Here is a 12,304-nt window from a genome sequence, read left to right on the forward strand (position 1 = left end):
GCTTCAATGTCCTCTGTCACGGTCTCTCTTTCAGGATCACTGAGGAGGAAGTGATTGACTCTCACCCCAGACATCTGATGCCAGTGGACTTATTTTCAAGATATGATTTTGTCAGATCTGCCCGAGGTGTAATTGCTGTATAGTGAGAAAATATGTGGTCTGCTGTCAATAACCTATATTTATCATGTTTTATAATGTCCCACTAAACTCCCTTAGTCCACTTTAGGATAAGAACCCAGATTTTCACAAGCACATCTGCTATGCTGATTTGAAGGTGTATGAACGAGCTGTGCCGTTGTGAGGGTCTGAAGTGGGCAGTTTCATCACACTGCCACTCCACCACATGAATAAGGACTGTTAAGTTAAACAGTTATTAATGTGGGTGAATCACCACCCACTTCTTGAGCCCTCATCCTGGTGATTAAACAGAATATATATATATATATATATATATTAATTCTAGCATGGGTTAAGTTTTGTTTAACTTAGTAGTGTGGCATTCCTTTTTTTGTTAATTGGCATTTTGTAAACTTTTGGTCAACAACTAGTGTAGAGTAAACTAACTATTGAAGTACCACAATGGCACCAACAAGTATCATGAGCCACCACACTAGCAATAGCTTGTTGTCTCCTTTTTGTAAATTCTCAAAGACAGAATTATTGACTGATGGATATCTAATGCCGGAACTCTCTGCAGTATCTTAGGATCTGAAATCATGTCAAATGGGTGTCCTTGTCTATTTCATGGAGTGTTTGGCAGGTTTTAGTCAAAATGAAGCTACAAGCAGTCGAGGGGACATGAAAGAACCCCCATGTTTCTAAAGGGCTTTATCTTTGATTTGTTCAGACAAACAGAGGAGTTGTTTTAGATAAGAATACAATACAAAGCTCAGGTTTCCAAGTAAGTGACTGCAGCCTCAGACATTCTCTGAAAGCTATGTGACTAAGTGCCTCAAACGTGTGATTGTAGACGATAATGGCAACAGTGGTTAATAGAAATAAAAATAGCATAAAAAAAAGAAGAAATTTTTTATTCAAATGTCTTTAAATTACTTTAAATATTTAATATACTGAACAAGTCAGTGTATCAATATAGCAAGGCCTTAAAGATCAAAACGTACAGCTCTACCATTCAACACATCATTATTATGAAATACTTACAGATTAAAACTGTTTATATGTAGATGAAATTAGTGGCTCCAAGTTTGTATTTTTATTTTTATTATACATTTAATTGGAGAGTGGTGCACAGGAACTGGCCACGGGTTTTCTGGTGTCGTGGTCATAAATTACAACATGCACATATAGGTCAGATCGGACAGGAGTTCGGATGAAGCTATCACCAGGAATTGCCTGTTGGGTTAAAGAAATAGTAATTAGGATTAAACTGATTATTTTTAAGATAGAAATTTTAACCATTTTATTTACTGAAGTATTCTTGCTACATCAGTTCAAATCTAATTCAGTAGAAGACCACAACTGGATCTTCTATAGTAAGTTTAAATGGTGGCCAACCTACTTAGAGCAATAAATCTCACAAATTATACTCGAGAAAACATTATTCACTGCACTAATTAGTATTTTCACACTGATCTTTAACAGACATGGTGTTACCCATTTAATTATATTCAATTAATATATACAGTATATACATTTTCAAAAGAACCCACAACACAGAATTTCTATATTAAATGCCATCTAAATGCCTATTTATATTACTGAAGTTGAGAAAAAAAACATATCTTGCAGTATAAGTGTGATTTGATGTTTAAACTTGAGTCTGGGTGTGACTTTAATATATGGACTCCATAGGGTGCCTCCACCAAGAATAAATATGATCTTAAGCCAGCTGGGATCCATTATTAAAGAGTAACTGTTTTAGAAGATTTAGGTTTACATTCATTCTATGTATTTACTGTTCATCAAACTTGTCTAGGCTAACATACCAATTTTGTTTAGAGCCAGGATAAATGCAAACATATGCTGAACATTCCCCCCAAAAATGAAATAAAGCAAATGAAAAGCATTAGCTGTTGATTTATAAGGATTGGTTATCAAACTAAACCACCAACAGCTACTTTGGAGGGATGACAATTTCCATCAAAAGCAAACAAAACCCAAAGAATAATAATTTGGGTTTAAAATTTTGAAATGTTCACAACACCGGCTGTATCTAATAAGGGCAATAAAACAAACAAACAAACAAACAAACAAACAAACAAATCAAATCTAGGCTTTAAAATGCCATGGTTTCGCCAGTTTGTATGAAGGAATGCATCCACATGGGCAATGAGGTCATGCCTGGTGGGGGCCTGAGGTTGGATTCTGGGTGCACAGGCGGTTTCAGTGTCTGGGTTCCTTAGCCTCCCCTCGTTTTTAATAGCCGGCCTGGTCGGGGTGTGCTCGACCACAGGCAATACTCGCCTCTGCCATCTCGCCCTCAACGAGGCAGCCTGGGCGAGTTTGTATTCAAAGAGGTCGGTCTGCAGCGTTGCCTCTTTTCTAAAATAGCATGCACTCATAGCTCCTGGGCACAAAGGCAAAAAAAATTGTGGCACAGGTTCCAGGATTGAATTTCGCGGTTCGTTCTAACCCTCTCTGACGGATATTTCGAGAGATTGGAACAAAAATGCTACCCAGGTGCAACAATACACTCCACTTCACAGGGAGGCTATTTGATATCACGAAAGAACGGTTTCACAAAATTTTTAACATGGGATGACTCTTGATCATTGCTGTTATGCTTTTTTATGTGTGCAAGATAATACATTTGTCTTAATGAACCTCATTAACTGATTAGACACTACATCTAATAGTAGTATAGAGACAATTCAATGTTCCTGTTTAAATCTTAAGTTATTCATTGAACCAATACTCAATTTAACGTAGTTCAGGTGTTTATTTACTCGTGGATATTAAATGAGAGCTAACACATGACTGAGAGAGGTCAGCACTCTCTGTTTAGTGTATCACAAGTTCTGCTCATATCAAACATGCTCACCTCTGGGTCAACATTCAAGATTTTCTTGTCTTTCCTGTACTGGAAGAGCAGACCGCTTGGATTCTCTGCGATTACCTCATAGTTTGAGCTGGCATTATGTTCGGCCACCTGTGTTCTCCAGTTGTAGAAGCTGAAAAAAGTTAGGGTTAATATGTTTACAATAGTTTAGAGATATTAAATTGCATGACTTAAAAGTTTTGACAGAAAAACACTGCAGTATAGATGAAAGGCTTTGCTGAATATAGTGAAAAATATGAACTATAAAGTAAAAAAAGTTCACCTGACAAAATGTCAGGATGTGTCTTGTGTGCTATTCCAGTTTGATAAAACATGCACTTAGAACGCCATGTGTTAAGTTGTATATAAGGAATTATAAGAACAATCATGTTCTTGACATTCAGAATTACATTAATAGTAACATGTACCTCTTTGCATTTAATTCAGAAGATCTTTTTACACGTTTCTAAAAATGTCTAATGACTGAAAGCAAACTATGGATGCAGAACAAAAAAAATGGAAATAATACACTATTAGTTTTCTATATGCCTTCTAAGTCTAACTCTAATGGCAAAGTTTAACTGACAGCTATTAAAAGTGTACAGCACAAATCGCAAGACATAAGGACTTTTTGGTGTAGTGAACAGTCAGAAAAGCAGGAGCATGCATGTAGACAATTATAAGATATATATATTTTTTTTTACAGTTTTGTCAGTTTCATTGCATAGGCAAATGTACACTATAAGAAAAGTCTGTAAAATAGGGCACAGTGTACTACGTTAATATGAAGGAATTTGTAATTTTCCAAATAGATTTTTAGGTGTTTTGCCCATATTTTGAATTACACATCACATTGCTTTCTATGGATAAAGGAAATGTCCGTAAACTTAACAGACAATGTCCTGGGAGAAAATTACCAGTACCTTTTTTCGTTTGTCTACAAAAAAATTCTCCAATTTTCCATTTGAATTTCTTAAAGGAAAGGCTTGTTACTTTGAAAGTTAGCCATTTGACTATTTTAGCCTTTGGCATGCTTGTTGGGCAGACGTTTCACTGACATATCAGTTTCCCTCTAACTGAATACAGAGACTCTGGGACATTTATTTGAATAAGTTCAATATTAGATGTCCAACTTAAAAAATCTGCATTCACACTTGAGCTTCTACTAAACTTTCGAGACATTCCAGGGCTAAAGAAAAACTTTCTCAAAGCTACAACCAAAAATTCCTCTGTCCACACTGATCAATGTAAAGATTGAGAACCAGCAGGCCACTCAAAATGGCAGTGAGAATAGATCTAAATGTAATTAATGCAGCCAATGAGAAATAGTGAAAAAAGAGACTGTCTGGCCTGTGTTAGTGGTTCTCATAATAAGCTCAACTGCTGGAAGACAGCTGCTTTGCAGAAAAAGAAATCTAAATGTCACACTCTGAGGCAGTGAGGGTTGCTCCAATGGACCTCAGCTTTTCCCAAGCAGTAGTTTGTGGTCCAAGAACAAAGCTGGACTTTGGGGAGAGGCACTTTATGAATCCGAGGGAGAGGCACATGGATGCAAGAGCATTTTATTCTCCGTTGTGATAACACTGTGGACGTAAGCCAGCGCTCTATACGTTTAGTATTGCTGCAATGCTACTTAACAGCATCTGTAAAATGTTTATGACCTTAACCTCAAGGATATAAATCATTAAAAATCCTTTTCATTAAAAAAAACCTTTGAGATATGATCCTCATTTGGTTGATGTCAAGCTAGGGACGACTTGGTTCAGCAATCCCTGGTTCAGTATAAAGTCTGTATAAGGATTATCGAATAAATCCATAATAAGTCTAGATTAATGTCATTGTGGTGTTAAGTATTTAAAGAACTGAAAATACATTATTAATCCTTAAAAACACAGGAAGACAGTTGCCGGTCTCCCTGCAAGGCTTGCCCTGGATCAGCTCTTCTTTACACACCCAAAAAAGGACATGATTAAAGTCAATTTTTTCCAGTGCTCAGTAGGCCCATTCTATGGCTGTACCATCTTGAAATATCTCCAGTTTATTATAATTTATTACATATGGCTCTGTGTGTAAGAGAGAGAACGCATGATGGAAAGACAGCTCAAACTTCCCTGTCCGCCATTTCCTCTCAAGGCGACCAGAAACCATGGTGCTAGTCACCAAAGCAAACAAAATTGTGCTTGAAATGAAAAGACTGGCTAATAAGATGTAAATAAAATGTAATGGTCTGAATCAAACATCCTCGCAGGGTCTCCGCTTAGCATTTTGCATCACAGGAAAGACTTCCTTCGGTTGCCATCGGCGTGACTACCGTCACGGTAAACATGGCAGACCCACACAAAGACAAAGATTCTGTGGAGAAATACAGTGATGCATGAAATGACAAGTTTAGCCCTTATTCTGTTTGCCTTTTGGATCAAACTTTTTCTTCACACACACAAAAAAAGGAAAGTCTTCACTTTTCTTCTCTCCATATGGTTTGTGACATATACAAAATGTAAAACTTTGTGAGGGACTTAGAAGCAAGGATGCATATTCACTTCCTCCTTTTTAAAATAAGGTTTGACAGCATTTTCTGTGTCTATTTATACTGAAATGCCATATAGCAATTAGCATTTTTGGGTTGACCACTTTTATGCAATGGTAAACCACTTAGTTTTGGTCTAAGAAACAGGACAGATGTGAGATATTTTAACAGAGAACATGAAAAGATGGGCAGAAAAATGCTCTAGAGCCTTTCAATTTTCGAGTCACAGGAAGTGGGAAGACCGACTTGGGCTCTCTGAGTATTTAGTCTATCTGAGCATTTGGTCTATTTGTTTTGTGATTGAAAAAAGCATGAGTTCAGCAACTTGCCTCATTTGGACATTTTCTTTGGCAATTATGGTCCCATATTGTCCTTACAGACATCATCACCAGCTGATGAAATGCTTAATATTCATAGTGCAGCTGTCCCTCCACCCACACTAACTTACCAACGTGTGAAAATCCAGGGTTTTGTGGAAACAATTATCGTTCTGTTAATGATAGGTCTGCATCTTTACCATTACACTATAAAACACACAGAGAGAAAAGGATGTTTATGTACGGCAGTGCTCCATGGTTACCAAACTAAAGCCCGATGGAGTGTTTTAAAAATCCATCAGCTGTAACTCTATGGATCAATGAGAAAGCGAATAGTCCAGTTTGTAAACTAGAATTAGTGAGAAATCTGTAAATGTGCCATTCAATATAACCAAAGAAAGCACCAAGTCTTTTCTATTCAAAGGATCTATCTATCTATCTATCTATCTATCTATCTATCTATCTATCTATCTATCTATCTATCTATCTATCTATCTATCTATCTATCTATCTATCTATCTATCTATCTATCTATCTATCTATCTATCTATCTATCTATCTATCTATCTATCTAATTACTTTCTTTTTTAGTTAATTTCACTTTTGTCAGCCCGTTTTAAAATTCTCTACATTGACAAGAATGTGATTGTCCTCAGCTGGTGGCCATGACTTTTGTACTCTATATTTTTGTGGTGAGGCAGTCAAAGTCTGTCAGCTGTAGTGTGGATTCATGCATCTGTACGGGAAGAACACAGCATCTGCTCCATCTTAGTGGCAACCACAAGCACTGCCTTTTATTGTTCCCGTGAGAAGGATGGTGGAGGAAAGAGAGAACACAGAAAGAGAGAAAAAAGCGACTAAAAGAGAAATAGGGAGTGAAAGAGAGATGGGGCTGAGAGTACACAGGAAATGAGAATGCTTATGCTGTAGTGTACTTCCTTTACTTCCTTTGATTAGATAATGTGCTGTGGTAGTTAGGATGTGGATATACAAACACAAACATGCCTGTATGTATTAAACATAGACTGCAGACTGCAGTCTTTCATCACATTATTTTATTAATATTTATTTGGGGTTCACAGTTTTATATGTCCTGTTTTGGCAGAGTGGGCAAGGCATTCATGGGAGTGCACACCTTATGGAGAACACTCATTTTTGTTATATATGAAAATGTGTATGTTCAAGTTTTATCCGACCTGGGGTGCGTTTCCCAAAAGCATCGTTAGCCAACTATGTTCGCAAGTTCCGTCGTTATTAGCGTAGTTCAACGAGTCTGTTTCGAAACCCGAAACCATCGTTTAACGAACATTCGCAAACAGCATTGCAGAGTTGTGTAGCTGGAACGACAGCTCTCGACCTGTGGTTACAAGCATGTTTCTAGTTTGCATGACATGTGGACTTAATAAATGCTTATCTTGAGCAAAATAAGCAAGCTGACATTCAGTACAACCTGTGTCTTTTATTTAGAATACATACAGATGTAATTTACGTCTAGTTTGTCAAGAGATGTAAAGCACCGTTTTTGAAGAGTGCGCATGTGCGAACGTGCTCTACTACTATGTAAGAACGAGTCTATGATTGAATCTGGAAATAAAGCAAAATAACTGAGAAAAATGAGAAATAGTCCTCAGATGTCATGTCTGTAATTTATAGCAAAACATCTAGCGTTAATTCGATCTCAAACAGATTAATTAAAAGTAGTTATCACTCCACCACGTGCGTGACGTCATAAACCAAAATGACGAGTTACGTCGTTGTTCGGGAAACGCACCCCTGGTCCATGTAACGATTCACAATTCAGTTTTCAGACCATGCAGTGGAAAAATTCAAAGAAATGAAACCAAATGTTAATTTTTATTTATTTCCTTGTTACTTCATCAATGGATAATTTCCATTATTTGTCCTCTTTTAAACATTTTCTGAAGTCACAATTTAGAAAAAGTAAAATTGAAAATGGCAATTATCCGCTAAGTAACCGGAAAGAATGAAAAGATCAACATTTGGTTACATTTTTATTTTAATTTTTGCATTTGCAATGTATATGGTCTGAAAACTGAATTGTGAAGCGTTGCACGAACGGACCCGTCCTATTTATTGTATTAATTGACATTTGTTTTTTACTCTTGTTCTTAACAGTCAAGTTTATGCAGTCAAGTCTGCAGGTTCACAAAAATTATTTTAATATGCTGATTTGATGCTCAAGAAACATTTCTTATTATCAGTGTTTATCTTATTACCACAATATAGTGTTTTCTCCCTTTAATGAACAGAGAGTTTGAATATTTATTTGAAATAATTTTTCACATTTTTAATATAACATTTCAAAAAGAACTTTATTCTATTTTTTTTTAAATCATTTTAATGCATCCTTCTAACGTAAAGACCCCAAACTAAAATATATTTCCTGTTTTTAATCATCTTAAATGGATCTTAAGCGCTCTTAAAGGAAACCTCTATGAAGACTCTTTTTGGATGGTTATGACTTCAAAACTTGGTTTAAAGAGGATCACCATTTAACTAATATTAATATTAGAGCCTTTATTCATAATGGCTGCCTGCTCTTCCTCCATTTTGAAGAGGAAGTCTTTTTTGTTTCCATGATATTTCATGCACAGACTTTTTTTGGAGTGGATATCCTTTTCACAAAAGACAAATGGTTCAGGGATCAGATGGATACTGCTTTCTTGCACATTAATCTGAGAAAATCTAACCTTTGAGATGTTCAGTAGCACATCTATTAAAACAATAGTCACCGGAAATCATCATAGATGGGTCATAATATAAGTAGGCTTACCTTAAGTCAGTTGTTTTTGGCAAAAACCTTTTCTTTCCACTGAAATATGGTTCAAAGTCTTCAGATTTTAGTCGGTGGGAGTAGTCTATATACCCAGATATTTCCTGTCCGCGAGAATTTCGGTCCCTTATGAAAATGATGGACTGCAAGAAAAACAGGAGGACATACTGTATAAATAATCTGGAGTGCAATATGCTATCCTGAGAAACTAGACAAAGGAGAGATATAAATCATTGCAATAGGGAAGATTATGTTACAAATACAACCTTAAGAAAATTGTGTAACAGTCCATAACATGAATTAAAAATAATAATATTGCTGGTGTGCATTTCAGAATGGAGGACAGAAACACTGCACAGTTCAGTCAGCCGTTGTTTTGTCTGGATGGTAATGATGAAAGAATAACTTCCAACCCCATCTCCTGTGAAGAGGGTCTTTGTTTTGGCTTATCTGTTTACCTCTAAGAGACAGCGAGAGACAGAGTCACTCTTCTTTTGTGAAATCATCCTTTTTTGATAGCATAGTCAATGATATCACATGTGTATTTCTATCAGAACCCTGGCCATCTGTGGATTTCCCTTACATGTGCAGGATAAAAGTGAGATAACTAGCAGTGCAGACTTGAAAAGGAACGGTCCTCCTTTAGATGATTTAAACAGATGCTATCGGGTTCACAGCTGGCCAGGGGCTGATCCAGCTACCTTATCTGTGGCTTTTGCGCTCCCCCGTCAGTCTTGAAAAGAAATCATCAGGCAAAGGCGAGGAATTACAGTGGGCAGAACAAGGATTGGAGATCATCTTTCGATTGCAGAAGAGGGATCAAAACCATCTAGCCCACAGTAATACAATGGCAGAAAGGTTTCCTCTCGCCCTCATAAGTCCAAAGGCCAAGTGATAAAACAGATCTGACTGTTCCATCAGTTTCCCGTAGTTTAACAGAACAGGTGTTGTACCTTCAACAAGTTTCCTCTGTTACTGTATCTGATATAGAAGAAACAGCGACTTATAAGCAAACATAACTATGTCAGTTATGAATGAACTAAAAAGGGCTGAAAGTATCTGTGCATTTTCCCAATATTCTCCCAACATTAGGGATACACAATATATTGATACCATATTAGTAATTGATATTACAGTTTTTCTCAGTCGCTTTGGTGCATTTCTCACATCACTCACAAAAAATACACCCTTATTTACAACAAACATAAACTCCCTTTGGGTAGAGCTGTGCACAACTGTAAACAATATTGCAGTACATATTGGAACTGAACATACAACATATATAGTACTGTAATCATTCATGCACATCCAGACGTTCCTCTCTGTCTGGCCACATAATTTCATCTACATCACAGAGAATATTATCTCTTGCAATGCAGCGATGAAAGTATCTCCTCAAGTGGCGATTAAAAAAGATTTTTAAAAATGTGTAAAATTTGCTTGACAGATTTTGACAACTAGTTCAACATTTTTGTATGTAATGACTCAAGCAATGAAATGAGGACTATTAGTTTTATATGGAATGACTATTCAGCATTCACAAGTATAGTTAATTTTGACTGACATGACATAAGCAAATGATAATGTTATAAAACAGCAGAGAGTTGTATGAAAGCAATTGATGCATGTCCAAAAGCATTTGCAATTTGTTGGAAGGAATGAGAAACTGCTACACTGTAAAAAAATCCAACTTACGGTTTGTATGACAAATTCAAGTGTTTAAAGTTTATTCAACTATTTAACGTGAAAAAAGTTGAGAAAAGTTGAGATAACTCAAACACGTAAGTTGAGAAACTCAAAAATGTCCTGCAGCTGGTTGCCTTAAACTTTTAAGTTTTCTCAACTTTTTTTTTTTTACAGTGTACTATGATGTGCACAAATGACTAAATGTTGTGGAGGTTGAACTAACTGTTGTGCAAATGTAAATAGTGATGTTCAGTTCAGTTGACAATGTTAAAAAGAGAAGTGCTACTTAATTATTTCTGGATTTAATTATTTTTCAGGATTCTTTTATGAACAGAAAGTTCAACAGAAAAGCAAAATAAATATTTTGTAACATTATAAACATCTTTACTGTCCCTTTTGATCAATTTAATGTATCCCTACTGAATAAAACTTAATTTCTCCAAAAAAAACCAAAAAAAAACCCTCACTTTATATAAACTCTTGAACGGTAGTGTAAATGGTACACATTTTTATGAAAATATTTAGCATCTTATCATATCAGGCATAACTTTCTGTAATGTTCCTGCATCTCTAAATATATATTTTTTTGTATGGGGCAGATTTACTAAACAGGGCAAATTAGCGTGAGAGCGCAATTCCAAAACAGCGCCGATGGGAGTGGAAAGTTCTGTGCGTGATCTACAGTACTGATGACGCGCAAATTAAAGAACACAGACGCTGTCAGATCATTTCCATAATGACCAATGCAATCTACCAGGTAGCGTCTGGTTTAAGACGTGCTTTTTTTGGGCGGAAAATAATGACGCAAACACCAGTTGATGAGCGCAAATTTGCGTGATTCATTTAAATTCTCTCCTCCCATAAATTTGGCGCCTGAAAGGGAAACTCCTACAAATGCATATGCAATAAGGTCAGCCGCAAAAATAACCATGTCCGTGCCATTTCACAATTTTTTTTTACTGCATGTCTTTAGTAAATCCTGACAGTAGTTTTTAACGGCAAAAGAGGGTTTGCGCTGGCGTAAACTGTTAGTAAATCTGGCCCCAAGTCAAAATCTGCAATTTTTCAAAACATCTGAAAAATATCCATAAAGTGTGCTGCATCTTCTGAAAAGTTCTGGTTTGACAGTGTCAAAGGTTTGAAGACACAAAAAAAAGCTTTCTGAACAGCACATTTGATAAGATACTCTCACATGCCCACTCTTGAGCAGTGTGGCTTTAAATGAGGAGAAAAAACTGAGCGGCTATATCACCAGTCTGGCTGGTTCATGAGGGTGTTTTCTCTGGTAGGATTTACCAATGACGCATTTATTTCAGGGCTCAGACGTGTGTGTGTCAGGGTGGTATGGTGGCATCCTCTCGAATGGATGACACTTTGAGTGGAAAGCAGGGCCTCTTGGTGCTCTCCGGCCTGGGAACAATCCTGTACTGTCAGGGAGGCTTGCAGGTGTCGGAGGGTGTCAGCTGGCCTCTGTTTATTATTGGTGGGTTGTGCTTTAGGAGGAATCCCAGGCCATCACTAACAACTGTGTAAATTTGTCGGGGTAATGAAAACATGACCTGGATGAGAGGAATGCTTGAGGTCGGAGTCCTTTTTTTTGGCAGGCTTACCCTTGTCCCTCTTTAGGTGTTCCTTGAGGGGGTGGGGGGGGGGGTGGGGGGGTGGGGGGGGGGTGCTTATTTGACTTGGACGTGACTTCACATAGTGGAGTTGTGTAATAGATGCAGCGGTGAGTCCAGATGTGCTGAGGTGTTCTGCTTCTGTTGGGATCAGCCAGAATTGCATTTGGCCTCTAGAAAACTAAGAGGGCCTGGAAGTACTCTACAGGACTTCACAGGGCTTCAAACAAAAATCCTCTACACTGGTAACACGATTGCAAATTTTTTTCCTTTCAACATAGATATTCCTCACCTCTGTATGCACATAACTATCCACCTGCCACTATCCTAGGGCCAAAATGCACACATACATTTTTTTTTTTT

General features: G+C 37.0%; 1 protein-coding gene across 1 annotated transcript in view; it reads right to left on the reverse strand.

Moving 5' to 3' along the window:
• Positions 1–469: 469 nt before the first annotated feature.
• The window catches only part of cfap299 (cilia and flagella associated protein 299), an 89,978-nt gene continuing 78,143 nt past the window's right edge, over positions 470–12,304 (reverse strand). The window contains exons 4-6 of the mRNA XM_082168799.1: positions 8,637–8,779; positions 3,002–3,131; positions 470–1,353 (exon numbers count right to left, since the gene is read on the reverse strand). Of these exons, the coding sequence (XP_082024925.1) occupies positions 1,231–1,353; positions 3,002–3,131; positions 8,637–8,779 (396 nt within the window). The 3' untranslated portion in view covers positions 470–1,230. The remainder of the gene's footprint in view (positions 1,354–3,001; positions 3,132–8,636; positions 8,780–12,304) is intronic.

Source organism: Leuciscus leuciscus, assembly GCF_965113295.1.
Source record: "Leuciscus leuciscus genome assembly, chromosome: 5".
NCBI lineage: Eukaryota > Metazoa > Chordata > Actinopteri > Cypriniformes > Leuciscidae > Leuciscus > Leuciscus leuciscus.